Source organism: Sphaeramia orbicularis, chromosome 9 (genome assembly GCF_902148855.1).
Source record: "Sphaeramia orbicularis chromosome 9, fSphaOr1.1, whole genome shotgun sequence".
In the NCBI taxonomy this organism is placed as follows: Eukaryota; Metazoa; Chordata; class Actinopteri; order Kurtiformes; family Apogonidae; genus Sphaeramia; species Sphaeramia orbicularis.
In genome coordinates this window covers 5,993,585-6,017,576 of record NC_043965.1, presented here as the reverse complement: position 1 = coordinate 6,017,576, position 23,992 = coordinate 5,993,585, and the positions used below count along the sequence as shown (strand labels likewise).

General features: G+C 36.3%; 2 protein-coding genes across 2 annotated transcripts; both read right to left on the bottom strand.

Annotated features, from left to right (window-relative positions):
• Positions 1 to 3,127: 3,127 nt before the first annotated feature.
• LOC115426010 (zinc-binding protein A33-like) lies at positions 3,128 to 4,894 on the bottom strand. The gene has a single exon (XM_030143930.1). It carries the CDS (start codon positions 4,704 to 4,706, stop codon positions 3,306 to 3,308), a length of 1,401 nt encoding a protein of 466 aa, XP_029999790.1. The 5' UTR covers positions 4,707 to 4,894; the 3' UTR covers positions 3,128 to 3,305.
• Positions 4,895 to 6,929: 2,035 nt separating this feature from the next.
• Positions 6,930 to 16,501, bottom strand: LOC115425823 (calcium-binding mitochondrial carrier protein SCaMC-2-A-like). Its single transcript, XM_030143607.1, has 10 exons — positions 16,340 to 16,501; positions 14,074 to 14,200; positions 13,891 to 13,978; positions 13,695 to 13,806; positions 11,616 to 11,774; positions 10,157 to 10,309; positions 9,964 to 10,071; positions 9,712 to 9,879; positions 9,332 to 9,482; positions 6,930 to 8,248 (listed from the first exon to the last, which is right to left on the bottom strand). The coding sequence occupies exons 1-10, from the start codon at positions 16,499 to 16,501 to the stop codon at positions 8,064 to 8,066; spliced, it is 1,413 nt and encodes a 470-aa protein (XP_029999467.1). The 3' UTR covers positions 6,930 to 8,063.
• Between the last annotated feature and the right edge of the window lie 7,491 nt (positions 16,502 to 23,992).

Here is a 23,992-nt window from a genome sequence, read left to right as displayed (position 1 = left end):
TTTTTTTTCCAACTTTACTAATCAAAATCTGGTTAAACATTTCCACTATTTTCATACAAAAATTCTTATTTTCTCCAGACTGAGCAACATTTTCAAACTTAAGAGAACAATATTAATAAAGAACATCATAAAATAAAATAAAATAAAATAAAATACAACTGAATAAATAAAATAAAATAATTATCAAAATAAAGTCAGAGGTCTAATCAGGAATCAACAAATTTAAATTTTCATATACAATCAAAGCTTGTTTCGTTTTTACATATCTTAATGTCTTTTTAAAATCTGTCATTTCATTTTTGTAAATTAAGAACAGTGTGTGTGTGTGTGGGGGGTCTTTACAAATCTATATTTATGTATAAATTGTTTGGCCATAATAATCAAAGTGTTATACATAGTTTCTCTTTTTCTGTTTTCCATTATAATTTCAAATTTAATGTCTTTGTATTCCAATCTGGGTGACTGCGTGTCCTTTTCAGATGTCCAGTCTTGAAATGTTGTCCAAAATGTCCTGGTGTATGGGCAGTCAAAAAAGAAATGTTCTAATGATTCAATTTCAAATTTACAAATAACTCAATTATTTTTCTCTATATTAAGTCTTTGTCTCATAAAATCATTGCATTTAGTGTTTTAAAATTAGTTTCTTTCGCTTTTGGGGGTATGGGTAGAGTCAGGTATTTGGTTCTAATCTTGATTATAATTTCTTTAGGAAAATCTTTTAATACATTTTTCCATTTCAGTGGTAAGGGAAAAAGATTACATGTAAACCACTCTGTGTTCTCTACCGCTCTGGACTATATTAAGGCTTATTTATGCTCGTTTTAAGTACTAGTTTTGTTTTTTTTTTCGTCTGTTTCTAATGTTGTCATGCACATTGAAATGAGCGTTTCTTAATCAATCCACCAGAGGGCGCCGCTCTTTATTACTACACTGGCCGAATACCACGAAGAAGAGTAAAGTTTGTTTTTTTTTTTAGGAGAAGAAGAAGAAAGTTTAATAATAACAAACATGGCGGCGACAGAGGCGGTTTTACTAATGTATAAACTAATAATTAACAGTGATCTGGAACAACCGATATATTCTACATCGCAACAAATCTCTATTTTATGAAGATTGGTATGAAAATAATATTTGGTCAATACTACACCTTATGGATGATGAAGGAAATTTATTAGATTATGAACAATTCTGTACAAAATATAACTTTAATCCCTCTCTCTTAGACTTTATGCGTTTACGTAATGCTCTTCCCAAAGAATTTAATTTTCTATCCAAAAACTTCTTAGCCCATCAAAAAGTACAACCCCATCTTCCTATTCCGATGATTCATGGAATATCCATTTTAGATAAAAAAAAAAAAAAAAATGTTGGAATTCCTTTATTAGAAAATGTCTTACTGATGAATTTTTCCCTGGTTTACAAAATAAAAATGACATTTTGTTCAAATTCGACAAAAGTACAATTTCAAAGCTAAGAACTATGTATTTATCCTTTCCTATAGCTCCAAAAGCCAAAGAAACACACTTCAAAATAATGAATGATATCTACCCATCAAAAGAGTTACTTAGACTTCGTTTCAATGTACAGGATAACAGTTGTACATTCTGCAATACCGATATTGAAACAACAGACCATTTATTTTTCTCTTGTCGTATGGTGCAAATGTTTTGGACAGAATTACAAAATTGGTTAAAGGAAATATTTCCATCATCTACGTATTATTTTACAAGAGATGACATAACATTTGGTGTTCTGGTAAGTAACAAAAAAGAAGAACTCTGTATTAATGTGATTTTATGTATTGCTAAATTCTGTATTCACAAAAGCAAATGTCAAAAATGCCCACCCAACTTTTGTGTTTTCAAAAATCAACTCAAACTGAACATGAAATCCTTAAAATGTATGAAAAGACCCAAATCTGTAAAACTTGACTCTTATTTATGTGACATTCCCCTGGACTCAAATGAACAATGAACTAACCTCTCCTTGCAGACTGATTTTGTTTCTTTTTTCTTTTTTTTTCTCTCTCTCTCTCTTTCTTAAAATTTAATTGTTCCCATTTGTTGCCGATGCACTTTCACAATGCCATGTTTGTTATAAGGCACTCTTGTACTGTTATTTTTGTATATTTTGCCAATAAAAAAAAAAGTATATACTAATGTTAATATTAAGTGTTTCCAAGCCTGAAGCTGTTTTTTACTGAAATAATATTTACTATGACATAGACTGGAAAAACACTTGGATCCTGTCAAAGAAATGTATTATTACTAATAAGGGACGAGAAGTTACTTTTAAATTGATTCATAGATGTTATCCGGTGAAGACCTATATGACTGAATATAAAAGAAATATTGATACTCTTTGTTCTTTTTGCAGCAACGCAGAGGAAACAATGTGTCATTTATTTTGGGACTGCACCTACACACATATATTTTGGATTGATTTAAGTAATTTTATAAACACAAAAATTGACTCTTTGTGTAAATTGAACTTTCAACGTATTTTATTTGGCCTATCACACATTGATAAAATAACTCCAGAAAAAAGATATATTATTGACCTTTTGATTATTTTTGCCAAATTTCACATTCATTGCTCCAAATTTGCATATCAGCGTCCAAACATCACTGTTTTCAAAGCCCTTTTGTCCAATTACGTAGACAATTTGAGAAACAGTATACATTCTAAAGCAAATAAAACAAAAAAAAAAAGTCAAATGTTAAATCTTATTCAATTTGTATAATCTCTATTTATTCCTCGAGCAATTTTTTTATTTTTATTACATATTTTTATTTATTTTATTTTATTTATTTATTTATTTATCTTTCCTCATGTTTTTACTTACATGTATTTCTCTATATAATGTAAAAGATTTTGTGAATTATGGAACTTTCTACCCTTGTTGTTGTATACTATTATGTATATTTACTGTTCAATATTAATTGTTCAAATAAAAAAAAAAATCAAAATCACATGGAAAAAAAAAAAGTGGAGCATAAGCCATCACTTTCACATTAATAATCATTCTCTAGTTGTGTCTTACTGAAAAAAAAAACCCTGCAGGTTAATGTTGGAACGAGATGAATAGAATAAGAAAAAGTTACTTTCATTTAATAATCGTGTGCATATAATGAACATATTAGAAACATCCTCTGTATTCACTGTTTGTTCCATTCTTCTCAGTTAAACATGTTTTATACATTTCAGATCTACATGCATTCATATGACTGTTTTTGGAAAAATGAAAACACAGTCTATTACATTTTCATTTTTCCTGAACAACAAAGAAATCTCTCTGACAGATTTTAATATCTGAATTTTGCATCAACCGCCTGTCCAATGCTGAAATAAGGGTAGAGTTTCTCAAGGAAACAGCCTATTTGAGTGTAGATGTGAGTCTTGTCTTCAGCGTTGTAGAAGGACACCTCCCCCCTGTCATAGTCCAGTTCAACTCTGATCCTCTGTGGACTCGTCTGCACTGTCACAGTCTGACGAAGACCATTAATGTATTTTCCACTGTGATGCTTTAAACACCAGATTCCATCTTCTGGTGAAACAAATCTCTCTCCCTGCCTGTGAACGGACTCTTTCACCACACCTAAAGTCCATTCAGGATGGTCTCCCACCTCCACGTCCCAGCTGTGTTTCCCTGAGTTGAAGCCCTCAGAGCCATGAACATCAGCATAGTTAGTGAATCTCTCTGGATTATCAGGAAGATGCTGCTTTGTGTCTCCATATCTCCCACTGGTCAGATCATCAGACAGATGGAGGCGTCCATGTGCAGTGTTTGGGTCCAGGATGATGGGGCTGAAGTGGACCTTGTCCCTCATCTTGTCCCAGACTCTGAAGGACAGGTTGCCCAGGTGTTTGTCCACATGGATCAGTGCTCCTGAGATCAGCTGTGGCTCTGACACTGAGCACTGGGCTCTGGCTCTGCTCTGAGTGTCTTTACAACTGATGAGGAATGGAGCGCTGGCTTTCTGCAGCTCTTCTTCAACAGCACAGATACTGTCTGACACAGAGGACATCTGCTCCTCAATCCTCTTCATCTCTCTGATCACACTCCTCCTCTTCTGCTCCTCTTCCTCCCTCAGAGCTGCCAGTCTGGACTCCTCTTCCTCTTTCAGGAACTGCTGGAGTTTGTTGAACTCTGCTCTGATCTGATTCTCTGTGAACAAAACCTGTTTCTTTGAGAGTTTCATTATTTCATTGTATGTTTTCTGTGTTTCCTCATATTTCTTCTTCTTTTCCTGTAGAGACTTTAAGTCAGATTTCAGCTCATCCTTCATTTCAGTAACTGCTTCTTCTACAGGAACCACAGTGTGATTGTCATGGACAGAAACATCACAGATAGAACACACAGCTCTGTTTTCATCTTTACAGAATAGTTTAGGTTCTTCTTGATGTTTGCTGCAGACCACCTCCACCTTCTTTTGTCCTATTTCTGTCTCAGATGATCCAACGTTCAGTCTCCCAGCAAATGAATCAGCCAGTTCCTTCAGACTGAAGTTCTCACGTGGGTCATCATTTGAAGATTTTCTTTTACAAATGGGACAGTTTTTGTTCTTAGTTTGTTCCCAGAATTCCTTCAGGCAGTTTGAACAGAAGCTGTGGTTACAGCTCAGAGACACAGGGTCTCTGAACATCTCTGAACACACATGACAACTCAGGAAATCAAACAGTTTAGTCTTCTTCTTCTCAGCCATTTTCTCTAATATGTGAATTATCCTTTAACACACAGACTCACCAAACCTCTGTCTCTTTGGTTTTACAGTTCAATCCTCCTGGTCTGTGTTTTTACATCCAACGCCCTGTGATGGCACCTCAGCTCCGTTAAGTAAAGTCAAAACTACTTTCTATTTCCCTTCTTCCTGGTAGTTGAATAGGTCTTACTTTTGTCCAATAGATGGTGCTATTTACTTTTATAAACTAGTGATCTGTTTGACCACTGCTCAGCTCAGAGAAAGGAACAGTTCACCCTGTTAAAGCAGCAGCGAGGTATGATGTGGGTTTAATATCAGCTGTGTTCAGGCGTGAATATTGTCAAAACAGCTACAGCAGTTACAATTACAACCACACTATTTGTACAATTTCCTAAAAAAAAAAACTTCTTACTCTTATTCTATATAATATGGTGTGTATGTATGTTTATTTATTTAGTTAGTTATTTTCGTTCTCTCTCTTTTTCTGTTTGTATTGACAATTTCTTTCCTGCTACTTTGTATTTTACTTGAATGGAATGACTCTAACACCCAATAATTGGAAGTGTTCATAATTCAGCCTCAATTTAGACCTTGGACTTTTTTTGTGTGTGTGTGTGTGCCAACGTCACAACCTAATGTCAAACGATCAAACCTTTTACATCAGTGAGGCTGAAATCCATGCATGTGAAGTTTTTGGAAACAGAGATTCAGAAAAAGAAAAGACAAAGGATCAGTTTTAAAGCAAAATATTGGAGCAGTTAAACTGTGAGAAAAGAGATAATGTTCATTAGAAACTGAAGTTATCTCCTAAACCAGGTACTCTTTATTAAATGTATTAAAGGGATCATAAGAGGGACATTTCTGCCATGTTTGTGTCGAGTGAATTAACTAATACAGCGCTTTCAGATAAATAGAAATATCACCTCAGTGTTTTTAATATAAGTCTGATGAATAACATTCAGCATGGACCTCTAAAGGTGGGAGTAAATGAGCAAGATGCCCAATTAGATTAGAAAAGTCCTGAAAGAGTCCAAATCTGCTTCCACTTCTCTTTTACAGAATCACATGACCTGCACACAACAAAAAACCCCAACAAAACCAACCTTTACTCATAGTGGAATTGTAGGTTATTTTTATTTATTTTCTTTGTATTTCTGATGGTGTTGCTTTTGTTTTGTCAAATTTCAGAGTCAGAGGTGAAAACAGTTCTAAAACTTTTAAAGAAGCTTAAAAATAAGGATTTGCAAATTATTTTTCTGCATCAGAATCAAGGGGAAAAAACACACCCTAGAGCCTAATTTGACTGTTTATGTGAATAATTATCATGTGACTATAAGGATTTCTACACATTTTTACCAACAAAATTCCTGCTACTGTTTCAGATGTGGACTTTACTTAATGTTAAGGTGTTTATTTTCACAGAATAATTAATTTCAAATTCTTTCGAAACTATTTAATCAGTCATTTCCTAAGGATTCTAATGCTATGAAGCTTAAATTTATGCACAAATGCATCATTTTTAGCACCAAACCCTTATCGTACTCCAAAGTCTGAGTACCTGATCTGGAAAATGAGATCTCAAAATTCCTGTTTTTTTTTTTAATTGACTGTGGAAACTCTGGACAAAGTTTGTTAGTCGTTCAGTTCTGCTTAGTTTCTCACCAATAAATCAAAGGCATTAATTCTGTTTTATGAATTTCAGAGTCAGAGGTGAAAAAAGTTCTAAAACCTTTAAAGAAGCTTAAAAATAAGGATTTGCAGATTATTTTTTGCATCAGAATGAAGGGGAAAAAACACACCCTTGAGCCTAATTTAACTGTTTTTGTGAAAAATTATCATGTGACTATCAGGATTTTTACCAACAAAATTCCTGCAGCTGTTTCAGATGTGGACTTAATTTAATATTAAGTCGTTTATTTTCACAGAATAATTAATTTCATATACTTTCAAAACTATTTAATCAGTCATTTCCTAAGGATTCTAATGCTATGAAGCTTAAATTTATGCACAAATGCATCATTTTTAGCACCAAACCCTTATCGTACTTCAAAGTCTGAGTACCTGATCTGGAAAATGAGTTCTCAAAATTCCTTTTTTTTTTTTTATAAATTGACTGGAAACTCTGGATTAAGTTTGTTAGTTGTTTAGTTTTGCTTAGTGTCTCACCAATAAATCAAGCCATTAATTCTACCATTTCAGTACAAAATGAAGACAGACACCTCAGTATTACAGGAAAATTTGCATTTATTTGCATCAAAATAATGGTCCTTTAAAATACTAAAACATTAACAAAAAATTGAATCTTAATACCTGGATTAATGACATTCAGACGCCCTTCCAGTGCTGATTAAAGTGCATTATGTCGCTCATGTTTTGCCCTTATTCCAAGTATAAACGTGTAAAGCCTGAAAATGCAAAAAAAAAAAAAAAGTCCTATCTGTGTGAATTAAACAATACCTTGCCTTTAAACCTGAGGTGAACATTAAGCCATTCTTCCTGTTAAAGGGCACCTATTCACATTAGTTTATAACAGAAGATCTGACACCAACAAAACAGACACAGCAACAAGTATTTCATCCACAGCGACTCCAAAGCCCTACATTTAGTGTTTCACTGTCAGTTGAATACAATCGCACTTAAGTTAAAAAGCCCTTTAACGCTCCCAGACAGTGCAGCCTCCTTTTCGAGTCACTAAAAACAATAAATATATGGATGGGAATAAATAGTCGTAGAGAAAATCCTCATCATCCATCATTGCATTCATTCAGGACAGGGGTGGAGACTTCAGACTCACTCGTGTGCAAAAATCCTCCCCATTAGGAACACATCTAGTCCTACAGCCAGAAGCCGTATATATTATTAATGCTGTATCTGTGCAAATATACCCTGATATGATGCAGTCTCTCTTTTTTTTTTGCATTACAGGGGCGTTGGTGCATCATAAACTGAGTGATCAGAGCTTACAATGTCTCGATGTGAAAAAAAAAAAAAAAACAAGACATTTGCTCAGGCACCTTAACACAAAAAGACAAAAACAGTATACATTTGGTCCTTGATTTACATTGGCTGACATTCCACGTGTTTCTGTTAGCTTTACAACAAAAATAGCAGCAGTTTTTCTGACAACCTGAGCTCACAGAGTCCATAACCTAACCTCCACCTTGGCCTTTGCCAAAGCTCTCTTCTTTCGTCAGCTGACATTCACAGAATGAGATGGCTCCACGAACCCTCAGGGGCCACAAGGTCCCTGGGATTCCCTAGCACGAGCCCTGGGAGGAGGAGGAGGAAGGGGGGGCGGGGTGGAGGTGTTGGGATGTTTGAGTGGGAGGACGGGGAGGGGGGGGCGCCACGTGCTGTACTTCAGCGCGACGTCACCCCCAGCTGTGTCTTCAGGTGCTCGTACACGACGTAGCTGATGCTGACGGCGGGGATGACTTTGAGGAAGTTGGGGGCCAGGCCTCTGTAGAGCCCCGTGGGCCCCTCTGTCTGCAGGATCTGCCTGAACAGACCGGTCATCGACACCTGCTGGCTGCCCTCCGACACGGCTGCAAGGATGAACACAAGATGCAGTCAGTCATTGGACTACAACGGGCTGTTCCAAATACACAGCAGCTCAGATCAAATAAACCAAAACACAGAAAATAAGTCAGCCTCATCATGACCATAACCTGCTTCTTAATAATAATAATAATAATAACCTCCTAAGACCCAGCTATGGGTTTTCTGTCCATATTAGTGGACAAGAGTTTCACAACCTTATAAAAAAAAAAAAAGAATAAAACTGTCCACCACAAAGGACATTCCATAAAAATTTTAAAAACTGCACCTGAAAAAAACTGTTGCATCATGATGTTTCCAATACAGGCACTTATTTAATAAAAAACAAAAAAAGCTTGTACTTTGCTGACATTTCCTGGGTCTTAGAGGATAATAATGCCTCCGTCCGATATTAAAACCTCAATCATAAACATAGTCCAGATTGTTTTTATTTTTTATTTTTTAAACACATAATTATTCTGTATAGTGTGTTTCATATGTTCTATTTTTTCTGTGTGCCATACTACTGCTGCTACTGTACTGCAATTTCCCAGTTTGGAATCAATAAAGTCTAACTATCTACTTATCTAATCAGTGGTATGTGATAGACTTTGTAACTGAACTTAAGTCTTAATGAGTCACATTTGTATTAGTTTTTCTATTTCCTGCAGCTTCATTCTTCTACGTCTTAGATTCTTCTCTAGTTGTCCTTGTTTTTAATTTTACCTTCAATACATCTTTATGTTGTACATATTTACTATCTGTAGTATAGAGTTAGCTCTTTGTATATTTAATATTTTATCTTTGTAGTTTTTGTATATTCCCAATTCTTTTCAGTATTGTGTGTGATATTTTTATACGGTCTTTTTGCTGCTAAACAGATTTTCATTGTTCCTGTAACAGTGACAATAAAGATCTATTCTAATGCTGAAGGTTTGTGATAAACTGAAGGATAAAGTTTCACTGAAGTGATGAGGTGTGGTTTGTGCCATCATTTCTCAGTCACTGATATTTCCTATCAAAATAATAACCCCCATTTCCTCTAGTATGACTGAACCCTTGTACATTCGTGTTGGGACTCGAGGCCTCACCTTGTGCTTGCATGCGGGTTCGGACCAGAGCCAGGGGGTAGCTGGCGAGTTGACCGCAAGTGCTGGAGACGGCGCCGCAGGCCAGAAGGACGAAGACGCCAGGGTCGCTGCTGTTGGTACCGTACTGCTGCAGGTAGCTGTTCTTTAAAGTCTGAGTAGAAAAGAAGTGAAATGTAAGACATCCTGTAAAAGAACCTATTCAGCTACATGCCATTTTACAAAACTGCTAAAAACTTTCACACAAAAACAGTTCTAACTTATTACTTTTTTGCAGCAAATAAAGTTATTGCATCTACTAAAGAGTCTTCAAGCACTTCATGTTTTTTTTTTTTTTAAGAATCTCAACTACAGTTTCCAGGTAAAACATGAGGCGGACTCACCTCATACACAGCCAGGTCGATGCCTGCGTAGGGGATGATGCCCAGCATGTTGGGGACGTAGCCTTTGTAAAACGCTCCGAGTCCTTCTCTCCTGAAAATCTGCTTCGCACAGTCCGCAATTCCAGAGTACTGGCCCGTTTTCCTCAGAGCCAGACGAGTTTTCAGCACCTGACGACACATCGAGTAGAATTAAAACGATTGTAAAAGGACGGACTGGAACTGAAACGTGGGCCAGACTTTAGCGATGCTCACCTCCATGGGGTAGATGGAGCTCTGGGCGATGACTCCAGCCAGAGACCCGGCGACAAACCGCTCCAAGATGCTCAGGGTCTCCTTATCACTGCCGATTAAGCGTTTAATCTACAGTGTAAGAGACACAACGTTGGTAAATAAAAGGACGGTGTAACACGTTTGCGCCTCAGTGCTCGCTTTTCACTCATCTCACCTGCTCGTATGCCATGAATTTAAGGGCCGACTCGGGGGCGATTTTGATGACGTTGACTCCGTTGCCTCTCCACAACGACCTCATTCCGCCTTCTTTAATCATCTGCGTCAGCCCGCTCATGATGCACATGTTGTTGGTTCTGGATCCATAAACCTGAGAACAAACAGGACATAGATATTAAACTCTGAAACAGACAGGAAATAATTCATGAAGTCCCACAGTTTTTTTTCTTCAGTGAACTTGTGTGCCCACTCCCCCAACTGTTGCAAAGTGAATTCTTGCACGTAGACTAAGACTCTTGAACCCCAGAACTAGGTCGTATCAAGGTCTGTTTGATGAACTGTTTGGAAAATAACAAAAGAGCTAATCAAAATCCAATAGGGGCAAAGTTAAATAGATCATGTCAAAAGTTGGCAGTTGACGCAGCTACGGGGTCATCGACACAGATTGTGAATGGGCGCTGACGGTAGATTAAGCTCGAGATTACGCAGCCGCGGGTGTGACGAGCATTCATGAGCTGCCATTGGTTGAAGACGTGGCTTGGCTTAAATAATCGACCCCTGGACTGCGTTCTGACACACACCACACCTAAACATTAACTCGTTTATGACCCTGTTGAGAAATTTCATTGTTGAGCCACTGTCGGCTGCTGTTATGAAAGGAGCTCCCTCTCAAAGTACAAAGTTATGCGCTTATCGTTGATCATTTAGTCATATATTAATCGCTGCTTGATTAAAACGCTTCAGCCCAGTTTGACTCAATGGAAACGTACTGTACATCCTACAGTCACGTGGAAGGTGAAGAGGTCAACATATGAGGAAACCTTACAAGTCCTGTGGTCTTCGTGTCCAGTTACAAGTATGTGAAAAATGATGTGATAATAAAATGTTAACCATGCTGTCATGGGGTTTTGTCATTAAAGCTTTGGTCTTTCTTTTAGATGTCGGGTGATTCCTGATCATCCTCATGTTGTACATTTATGGCATCGAAAACCTGCAGGTTGTTGGCCTCAGAACAATTGCCTACGTCATATTTTTGTCAAAATTGTGAAAATGATTGAGCAGTGTTAGGAGAGTAAAGTTATGCAGATATCACAATTTGGCCAAAAAATATGAGTTAACCTCCTTATAATTGCCTAACAATGTGGTTTTGTCTGTAAGAGTTTTCACCTTTCAGTCTTCTATCATTGTAAACCCCAAATACTTTCCATTTTCAAGGTAATGGGACGTTCAGTTTGAGCTTGAAATGCACATCCACATATTTGTCTTTGCAACTGAACAGAGCATTTATTTTCATACTTTCTGCTCTCCGCTTGACTAAGTCCCCGTTACACTTTGTCCTACTCTGTTCTGACCGAGATAAGAATTTCCACCTCTTCCTTCACACACACTGCTCAGTTCCCACGGCACATTTTTCCACATATCCCCATTAGATCCCAGTTTTTTTTCTCTCCTCTTACCTGCATCATGACTTTGAGTCGGTCCAGAGGTGCCGTGCAGGTTCTGGAAACGGCTCCAGCTCCTCCACCGGCGACCAGATGCCTCCACCACATTCCTGTCAGCTTCTCCTCTGTGGTGAACTCATCGGGCACCATAAGGTTCTCACCCACATCGAAGATCTAAACAAGTAGAGAGTAGAGCCATTAGATATAAAGAAGAAAACCCTTACTGGAGGACAGAAGATAGTTTAGTGGGTTGGTTTTATTTTTATTTCTTCTTGTATTTTGAAATTGGTGAATTTTACAAGTGCATTTATTTGAACTACTGACTAGTTTCAGGGTTGATTTAGGTTTTTATTTGCAGAAATCGAAAATAAGGTTGGATTTCCCAGCAAGACTTCTTAAAGATGAAGAGGAAGTGTATTCTAACCACACGAGGCATCTGCGAGCACCCAGCAAATATAAAACAGGAAATAAACTGTAACCATAAAGAGACCAAATGCTAGAGCAGTTCAATCACAAAGGTTTGTCAATTATTCCAACATAAAGAGGGCAGGTTCTGGATTTAGAGCCAATCATCTAGAGGTAAAAAGGATAAAACTTTGAAAAAAAAAAAAAAAAGTTCTTCCACTGGGGTGTCAAACATGTGAGTGTCAGTTGCTGTGTTTCATAGGCTCAAACATCTAGTTGGTGTGAAAACTTGTCTCAACAGGAGCCTGTGGGACAGTAAAAGTTAAACCAAGTCATCATTGAGCAATGGCAGTGCCGTGGGGGGTTGAGATTTATCATAAAGCCGCTGTACTACTTTGTAAACTGAGCCGTGAACTTATCAAATGAGGCTCTGAGTAAAGGTCGGAGAACACAGGAGTCTCATTTGGAAATGATCTGGGTCAGGAGAGGCAAACTGACAAGTGGACCTGAACCTGCAGCGGTGGATTATGACATAAATACTCTGAGAAAAAAAAAAAACACAGTACATTTCTTGTATCTTATAAGTCATTTAAGTTCACCTTCCATTTTGTGTGATCACCTTTACGTAACTTTACTGCACTGATATTTAACCAATTTATCACTTTGTCCTCATTGGGAGATGTAAAGATTCCACCGCTCATTTCCAGCTGGTCTTGGGCCTCCTGGAGGGGAGCGCCAGCTCTATTTCAGGACCTGGAACACCCCGTGGGCCCCTCATGCCAAGCCAAGACTGCACAACCCATTAGATGGCATGGCTTTTTTAAATAACCTGTGCTTGAACACCTGAGCTCACCGACCTGTGGGAGCTGCTCTCAATGGGCCCTTTTACGTAACAGCGAGACAAAATTCCCAATCCTTCAGACATAATCCCCTCTGGAAGGGGATAAATGAATCTAATAGCGCTTAATTGATGACGCACGACTTATGCTGGGGAACCTTTTTAGGGAATGTTCTTTTTAATTGACCTGCTTTTTCCACTTGGAGTGATACAGTTACTGAAACACAGACAGTGTTATTGGATTAAAGACTTAGGACAACAGGGCACAGTTCTCATTAGAACAGAGGAATTTTCTGGAACAGTGGACAATTACAGCCTAATTTTTTTTTCCCCAAGAAGAGTTAAACCACACATCACAACTCTTTAGACTAGTATAGTCCGACAGTTTATCTTGAGGTGCAACCAATGATTATTTTCACTGTCAGTTTATCAGCCAATTGATTATTTGGTCGATAGCGTTTCTCAAAGTATCACTTTAATGATTTAGAAGAGGACAAACATGAACATGAGGATCTCAACGTGTTCCAGATTATATTTATTTTTAATACTTTATCTAAAGTTATCCATTAAACAATCTTTGAAAGGTTATAAATCTGTTAACACTTCCTTTTGTTCCGTTGCGTGATTTGAGAAATTCACTAGTCAAGTTCTCTGGTTTGAAAAAGTCCAAGAATTAAAAGCTAATTAGTACTATTTAAAATAGCAGGGAACTTGTCGGTTTTGTGCAAAAATATATTTAGACACCTTCCTGATGTCTGACTACTGTTATGATAAAAAAACTTTTATAGCCTATCTTTGTGAAACCGCCTGTAAGATTTACTTCCTTGTCAGGAAACAAAGTGTGAACTAACCGTGGAGTGTTTCCAGTAGAGGATGATCTCAGGGATGTTGTCAGTCTTCTCCACCATGGCGTACTTGCTCCAGTCTTTGCTGCTGATTGTAATCATGCCGTTCTTATCCATGCTGCAAAAGACAAAGAAAGCAAAATTAAGATGTTGCAGTCCTACATCAGTCACTCCTGAGAGAGAAAACAGGAGAACTGGGTACCTTTTAAGGACTTCCTTTGCCTGCTGAAGGGAAATATGCACGCCGAGGTCCCGAAGAGACTGCATGAATTCCTTGGGATCAACTTGACCTTAAAGAAACCAAGAAATTCAGAGTAAAACCACTGACAGAAAATGAAACCCACCCTACTAAAACCTCAGCTCAGCTACTGTAGCTTATTCTTACCTGCATTCTTCCTGTCCAGACTCTTCACCACCAGCTTCAGGTCTTTCTCATAATCTTGCAAATAATGAACAAACTCCTCAAAGTCCAGCTGCCCATCTGACTTGCTTTCTTCCCTTTTTGAACCTTTCTGCAAGAAAAGAAATAAACTTAAAGGTTAATTGCAGGTCGGATCAGAGAGGTCGGTTGGGTTTAGTTACGTTATAAAAAAGGTTTATTTAGATGTATTAAATGTTAAAAACATGTGTATAAGCCAAGTTAAATGAGTATCAGAAACACAAGCTACAGCCCTCTTTGACATTTCAGATTTACGTGCCCTGTGACCCAGCAGGACAGTATGATGACCCATTTGCCAAGCCGTGGTCCTCTTGGTGTTCTTGAATGACCGTGATGACGCCAACATATCCTATATCTCTGACCGCGACTACAGGCCAATGTGCCGACTGTTTTAATCCAGTCTAAGCCCTAACCTCCTGAGCTAAAACGAGACGAGGACATTGGCAGTCCTGGACAGATACCTGATCCACTGCCCATAGCTCAGGCATATGACTGTCGGAGTAATACATCCTCAGGACATTCCTGCTCTGTACACGACTGAAAAAGATACCCTGCAGGATACTTAATGGGGAAAACTGTGTCAAATACTGTACATTAGAGTCTTTTTATCCCCTAGAGACAGCTTGGATCATGGTGTGCATGTGCTGCCTTTCCCCAAAAAGTCATCAAACTGTGTTGATTGACTGTAACAACTGCTGTGAAGACAAATGGTGCAGGGACTGTTAGAGCCACACAAGTAAATTATGCTTACAGATCACATCTGCATTGTTGTGAGCTCCAGGACACAAAGGTGACAGAGGACCCAGGAGCCAACCCAGTGGACATGACCAAAAAAGGCACAATTTTCCATTTTCCAAGCGGCACTAGTTAAATAAAGTGGCTACAAAAGTCATTTGCAGAGATTGTGGTATTAAAAAGATGTGCAAAAATGTTAAACATTGTTGAGGTAATGTGCATTTACATGTGCAGAGACCTAAGCAGAAACAATCTTGCATTTTACAGCTAAATTAAAATAAATTATGGCAATATTCCCATTTATTCCTTTTATTTAAGGCAAAAGGTTTATGAGACAGAACAGGAAATGTCCAAATATCAAAAGTCACCAGATATGGAAAATCCAAAATAAAAGCATTTAAATGAACAGTTTAAAGAAAAGAAAACATGACTTATATGTGCATAGTACAAGCACTACAATGCCTAGACACACTATCTTGCAAAATTAAAGACAATGGTGACTTAACCCTTTCATGCACAGTGGTCACTACAGTGGACAGTTATTCTACAGCTGTTCTCTGGTATATTCATGGGTTTTGTTTTAGTTCCATATCAACCAACACAGTGGACACTTATGCGCATGCATTACAATTCATACCATTACTCTTCCTGTTCTTGCTAAACCTGATCTGCAGTAAAACATTTGAGTGTAAATCAATTGCTAATTGTTATTAGACAGTAATTTAAATTTCTTTTAAAACAAAAAGTTGTTTTTTTTGGTTGCATATTATCCGAGTGAGTAATAACTAGTATTTTAGTATGTTAAAATGTGAGGAAACATCAGATTCACAGCATAAAAAATGATTTTATTGCATAGTTTTCACACAGTATGTCAGTAAATGTTTCTTTGCTTCAAAAATGAAATGTATAGTCCATGAAAAATTGGTTCATAAAAAAATTTCAATCACATTGTTTTTTTCATGCCTAAAGAGGAATATAAAGATTCAGGGAAAAAAAAAAATCTTGATTTAATCATAATTCATGGATGAAAGGGTTAATATGGGCTTCACCACTGCTCAGATTCACTGGCGCCTTAAATTCCTTTTTAGGGTGGATTTTCTCCGTTGAATGAATGAGACTGCCTTTAAACCGGTACATTATAAAACTCACTTTATAGAAGAGGAGTAAGAATTTTTATTCTCTAGCTGTAAGTAACGTATACTTAGCAACAAGTTGTGTCTGATAACGACTTCTAAACTACGTAAATAGACAAAGTTATAATCGCGTGCTAACTTTTGCGGCAGGCGGTCAGCCGTGCGGCCTAGTCGTAAGGCTTTTCACGAGCCGGTGTAAATCCTTCCGGCGCCGGAAAGAAAAGCTTTAGTGTCGGTTAAAGTAATTGGATTTTAAAAAGTAGGTAACTGTAACTACACGGCAGAGTGGGATTTGACACACAAAGTAGCTTGACATTGAATTCAGGTGACTTTTTTTTGTTTACCTCTCGCCATCGTTGATAAGAAGAGAACTCCTGGGACGGAAGGAAGACACTCAGCTGGGTAAAGAGAGACTTCAGCTCCGACGGCAGTCCGTTAGACTCAAAATACTCCACTTCGACTGGATCTGAGTTGGACACGGGGACGTAAAGGCACAGACCGAGCATGTTTAGCTCCTTAAAAATATACTACAATAAATAAATAAATAGAACACCTAGGCGCGGTGTCTTCCCCTCGCGGGATAATACTGAAATGCCGGTATCGAAACGCCGGCTTCTAAAGAATGTTACAAAGCCACGCCCATTCCCGTAAAAGCACTACGTCGTAGGCCACTCTGCCGGCAGCGGCTACGTCATTTTACTACTGACCAATAGAAAAGGCTGCCCATTGATGGGCTCGACTGGGACACGCCTACTTATTGCCGGCGAACGGTTAGCCAATCGTTATCTTTGTTTGATTTGTCCAATCACATGCGGTCTTTCATTCAAATTGTGGCCGAGGCGCTGAACTCACATGGTGGGTGTTTAGAGGTACACGTGCCTCAGGAAAAATAAAATAATAAAACATATGAACAGATGAAAGATGAATATCATTACATTAGTACATCAAAAAAACAATAAAAAGTAAAAAAATAAAATAAAAAAAATAGATAGATAGATAGATAGATAAAAAAAATCAAATTTATTAAACTTAATAATGAATTGACAAATAAAAACATGCAAAAAAATAAATGAATAAATAAAATAAAAATAAATAAAAAATATAAACCCCAATTAAATAAACACATTAAGGGCCAATGTACAAACTGAAACTTAAATGTCATGACAACAACTATAGAAAATAATAATAATAATAATAATGATAATAATAATAATAATAATAATAATAATAATAATAATAATAATAATAATAATAATGAAGTTAAAGAAGAATTAGAAAAAAATACAAATAGCATAGAAATAAAATCAAATATTTAGAGATAAAATAAGAAATAAATGTAGAGACCAAACAATTATTATTATTATTATTATTATTATGTTGTTGTTGAGTTTGTTGTTGTTGTTGTTGCTGTGCAGAAAATGGGAATAGAATGCATGCAGACAGTCGTATCACTTTAATGTGACTTATGAGAAGCAAACCTTAAAAGTTATGTTTCGAAAATATCTTGAATGAATGAATAATGTGGAACAGACACCTACACAATAAAAGTTAAAGACAGCAGTATTTGAATTGAGGCAGCATTGGTTTAATCACCTCATGTGATCCAGAATATTGATTTCCAGTTTGTTTTCAGCCACTTGTTTGACTTGTTTTGGAGACAACAGCATTTATTTGGGATGTCTGCAAGATAGATAACAGAGGTATTAGCGGTGCTGATCAGCTGATTACCTGATGAGTAGTTGTCACCCAGATCCCCTATCACTGCCTTCTCACTTTAACTGTTTCTGCAAGTTTCTGCAAAAAAAAAAGAAAAGACAAAAACAAAAAAAGAAATAGATCCTGTAATACAAAATAAATCCTTATACAATTTTAGTGTTCCTTACATATCTGAAAATGACTGAGAAGAAGTAAACATCTAATCCAACCCCATTTGACCTAAATCAGGTCACCAAAACAATGATCATCCCACAGAGAAAGAGAAAAAAAGAAGAAAAAGAAAGTAACAATAACTAAATAATTTAAATTAAATAACCACAACAATATTATTTTTATTATTGCATTTTTCCCTTCGCACCCAAATAAATAAATAGGACCAACCCACCCATATTCCAACATTTTGGTCCAATATTTCAACAAAATCATACATTTATACCTCTGTTTAAACTGAAACATATTTGGACACTGTTTTAACTCCACTTTTATGTTGTTGCATGATTTCCTCCCACAAACAGAACATCTCTTCCTAGTTGTAAACACCCTCATATTTTTCAAATTATATAACCCTGAACTCTAAATTGTGATTTCCTTCCCTATTAATAAATGTTCTTTGAATATTCTCTGGTTTGTTGATTATTTTTCGGTTTGTGCTGTTTGAAAATTGATCTGATGACTGAGTTTTAGTATTTTTGACCGGATGAATAATGGTTTAGTATGGTCTCCGTCCCCAAATTAAACAAGTTTTTATTTTCTTGTGAGTTTCTAAGATGTTTTAATTTGCCTCCTTTGGTTTTTACTTTGCTGCAGACAGTATTGCGTCATGTTCTTTGGCTTTTGGTTTGTGTAGATGTGTCTGTCTCTCCAAAAATCACCTTGATAAAGACAGACTGAGGGATGAAGACTGTAGAGCTAAACTAGGACAAGGAGGAGAGCCAAAAGACAAAAAAAGAGCTGAAGGTACGCCAAGACCTGGACCTTAATGACTGTCATCTGATCTTGTCTGAGTTTACACACAACACTCACACACATGGTGTAGCTCTAAAACACACCAAAGTTCTGTCGCTTGTCTTATTACACATGCTATATATTATGGTAATTTATATTTATTTTAATCCTGATTACCTCTGCAATAACAACTGTAAATATAAAATTTCCCTTAATGCACAACTTTTATCCACTCCTTATTCATACGTTTGCATGTTATTTATAATACATAGTTGTTATTATTTCCATTTTTTTTATCATATATTCTATTATTATTTCTTTGTTCATTTATTTGGCTTCAATTTCTTACATTTACTAGAATAATAAAAGTGAGTTGTCATCATTCTGCTCACTTGTGCCTTTAAATTGCCCCTTGGGGATAAAATAAAGTTTATTGAACTGAACTGAACTGAGCTGAACTAAACTGAATTGGATTGAAGTGAACTGAATTGAATTAAATTTGATTGAACTGAATTGAACTGAACTGTAAAAATAAACATCAAAGAAGTTTTTTTAAGTGGGAAGTTAACACAGAAAATTCAATATTTATTAACTGAGGTTACAACACCATTGGGCCAAAGGGTTATGGACCCTCAGACAGTGTCCTAAAATCCATACTAATATGCTAATCAGCATGGTATAACAGTTTGCAGTTTTAAAAAATAAGTCCAATATCATAATATTAACACAGTAGGATGTAAATTTCATACTATTGAATGGAATTTCAGTTTTTAACCCACTGTTTTTCAACCTTGGGGTCGGGACCCCACATGGGGTTGCCTGGAATTCAAATAGGGTCGCCTTAAATTTGTAGTAATTGATAAAAATAAAAACGTACTAATAAAAAATATATGGTGATCTTACAGAGACAATCCCAATCCATAACAGACATGACAAACTGTGAAGCTGAAACTGCAGCACTGTGGTTCTGTTTATCTGTCACATATTCATTGTGGTCGGTTTCAGATGCTGCAGCTCTTTCATAATTCATAGTTTGAGTTCTTGTTTGTTCAGTATTAATTGTCAGCCTTGTAAATCCAAGATGGACTGACTGTACATATCCTGACCAAGGAAAATCCAATTCTCCTTTTGTGCAGTAATCTACACCTGGATTTACTGCCTCTGTCCATAATAACATACATTATATAGACTAAATATTGTCTATAATTAATCTTTATTTGCAACATAGTATAGCAAACTATTGCATGATCAAAAACAAATAAATTTTAGCAAAAAAAGTCTATGTTTTGAATGTCTAGGCTCGCCAGAAATTTGTGATGTTAGAATGGGGTCACGAGCCAAAAAAGGTTGGAAACCACTGGTTTAACCTGTGGACCCACAATTCAATGCAAATGTCCCACAATTCAATGCATTCATGGAGACAACAGACAATAACAGAAACCAAACAGAACCCAGTATTCCAATATAGTAAAGGGTATGGGGTTTCAGATAGACCTGTTTCTACCATTTTTTTTTTTTTTAGATTTCTGAGGCAGTATCTATGAAATTACATTTCTGTAAAAGTCTACACATGATTTAACCAGTAAAACATAAAAGCGTAAACCATTCTTGTATAATTTGAAAAATAATAAGAAAAGTGACAGAGAAATACTGCTAATGTCGATTTATTTTAAACTACTGCGTTGACCCGTGGGGAATCATGGGTCTCATCATGGACTTCATCATTGTCAATACCGAGGGTGGAATGTGAAAACGGGGTGGGGGGTGTTAAAATCCACATCCCAACCCTGAGGGGCAGTATTCCGGTTCAGCAATGACCACCAAAGTGTTCATGTGATTCTGGCCATAGCAATGTGATCGTAAGGCTATTGTATTCCAAAATTTCTAATATCTCCCTAAATATTGGTCCTATCAACTTGCCGTTTTCGCTAGTCTGTTCCTTGACCAAAAATACACAAATATGCCAAACAGCAGCAGTCAGCTCTTTCTGGATTTTGTGTGATGCCAGAGACACATACACACACAAACACAAACACGCACACGCTTCCCTTTTATAACATAGAATGATGATGATGCTGTAAAATACATTTAGTCATCAAAACATTTTTTTAACAAACCATCATTTGAATAACTAAAAAATGTAAACCACTTGGGTACTTTTGTTTTTCGGTGTTCAGGATATAGGAGGACCTACGCTTCATAAATATGTAAAGCATGGGTGTCTTTTCCAAACGTTAAATATATCAGTCCAAGCAAGGTGAAGAAAGCGTTTTGTTTTTTTTTCTCTCAAAATGTTCTCATGACAAAAGAGCAAAACAAGGCATGAAAATGTGACGAAACCTTCCTTGTGGGTCTGGATATAAGTCTTCGTCCACATCATGTGCAGAGACCAGTGTTTACAATTTTACATTTCATATGCAAATTTTCTAACTTTCCTAACAGAAGTTTTCATCCGCAAACAATTAAATATCTACAGTGAAACAGATTTATGGGTATTTGCATAAAATACTTTGCGTGACATCAGTAAATCAACATGTTTTGTCTTTTGTTTTTTAAGATTTCCTGCATTCAGGCAATCTAAGTCATTCATTAACACGGCAGTTAAAAGTCCAGTGAGTAGAAAAACATGCTGGCTGGTGAACCATCAGCGTCAGGTTATTACGACACAGGCTCGTCTGTTCGTCACAAACAGCAGTGGCACAAACAATCCACAGCTTTTACACTGGTACAGGTGAGAGGTGAGGGGGGCGTCTTATCGAAGACACAGACATCTGAGCGGTGTTTTCTTCAAGACAGGTTTTTCTGTTGGATTAGTGTTTTATTGGTTGTTTACTCGGATGTTGCTTATCACGTTATTGAATAAGAACACAAGCAGCCTCTGTCAAAGAAAATATGACATATTACACAATGTTCTTAATGAATGACACACACCAAAACAATAAGAAAGGGGTGGGTGGGTGGATGATACATACATACTGTACATCAGTGGTTCCCAACCTTTTTTATCTCGTGACCCCATTTTAACATCACAAATTTCTGGCGACCCCAGACATTCAAAATGGACTTTTTTTTTGCTAAAATTTATTTGTTTTTGATCATGTAATAGTTTGCTATACTATGTTGCAAATAAACGTGAATTATAGATGACATTTAGTCTATATAATAGACGAATGGATGGATGGATGATACATACTGTACATCAGTGGTTTCCAACCTTTTTTGGCTCATGACCCCATTTTAACTTTGCAAATTTCTGGTGACCCCAGACATTCAGAACTTAGCCTTTTTTTTTTTAGCTAAAATTAATTTGTTGTTGATCATGCAATAGTTTGCTATACTATGTTGCAATTAGGGATGTAACGATTACCGGTATAACGATAAACCTCGATAAAGTTCCAGATGGTTAGTATTACCGTTTAAATTGTAATTATTATCATAACCGTGTTTGATTACCGCACTTTGAAAACTAATGGTACTGCTCATTTCCTGGAGAAGCAGCAGCACTCCAGGTGCTAGCTAGCTAGCACCTGGAGTGCTGCTATCTATCTATCTATGAAAAAGAAACTCAAACAACTCAAACTTGATATGGAAAATGGTCAAACACTGGCCATAAGGTGACATCTTTAATGTGCATTGGTAAATTTGATTGTTTACACGTTAATATTTTAATGTTTCTGCCAACAGAAAGTACATTGTGGCTATTATTTAATTTTATTTATTTATTTTTCAAAATACAACTTGGTTAAATTATTTCAGGTTGTATATAAGTACTTTTTGAACATCTTGAGCACAATTTCAACAATATCACGATAATAATGATAAGCTTGATAATTTTGGTCACAATAACCGTGATATGAAATTTTCATATTGTTACATCCCTAGTTGCAATTAAACATTAATTTTAGAGGACATTTAGTCTATATAATGTATATTATTATGGACGGAGACAGAAAAGCTAGGTGTAGATTACTGCACAAAGGTAGAATCTTATTTTCCTTGGTCAGGATATGTACAGTCAGTCCAACTTGGATTTACAAGGCTGACAATTAATACTGAACAAACAAGAACTCAAACTATGAATTATGAAAGAGCTGCAGCATCTGAAACTGACCACAATGAACATTTGACAGATAAACAGAACCACAGCGCTTCAGTTTCACAGTTTGTCATGTCTTTTATGAATTGTGATTGTCTCTGTCAACTCTCTATTTATCAGTAAGGTTGTTTTTTTCAATCCATTACTAGAAATTTCAGGCGACCCCACATGAGGTCCCGACCCCAAGGTTGAAAAACACTGCTGTACATACATATAGATCAAGGATGTCAAACTCAATTATATCATATATCATAATAGCCTTGAATAATGACAACTCCAATCTTTTCTCTTTTAGTGCAAAAAAACCCCCCATTAAATGATGAAAATATTTACATTTGCAATGATCAAAACAAAAAGGGCATAAATAACCAGAAAAAAATGAAATTTCCTATAAAAGAACAAGTGCAATTTTACCATTATTATGCCTTCAACTTCATTTATACATGTACGTTATGGATTACATATACAAAAAGCACAAAACATTTAGTAACAGGAAGAATATTGTTAAAATTGTACGAAATTTTCTTTAGACATTTCACGTTGTGCTTATTTGTTCCAGTTATTTACATTTTATTGTTAAAGGATAGTTTGGAAATGTAAATATTTTCATAATTTAACGTTATATTTTGGACCAAAACAAAGAAAAAATTAATGTGTTCATTATTTATAAGCATATGGTAATAATAATAATAATTATTATTATTTTTTACATTAAACCAAAAAGAAAATGTATGCTATTATTTTACTTGCAAATTCATCCTACGGGCCAGATTGGAACAATAGGCAGGCCAGTTTTGGCCCATGGGCCACATGTTTGAAACCTGTGATATAGATCATTCACCTGTCTATACTCAAAATAAATTTTTCTAAAACACTGGAAAAGGATTCATAATTTTAATTAAGTCATTAATGAGAATGTAAACAATTTATACATCAACACAGAGCCATGTATGGACTGTGTCAATATTTGTTTTTATGGTGGAGGTTGTGAATGATTTAAATGTTGATTTCTGTGGCTTTGACAGTGTTCACATTCTAATATTACAGATGATAAACCTGTTTTATTTGTTACTGGTGCTTTAACAGGACTGAATTGTTCATTTTACTGCAGTGATGATTCATGTTGTTCAATTCTAAATCAATTAGCACCATCTAGTGGTGAAAAGTAAAAATCAGTAAAGCTGTGAATGATTGAACTCCAAGGAGGAAGAAGTGAAATAGAAAGTAGTTTTGACATTCT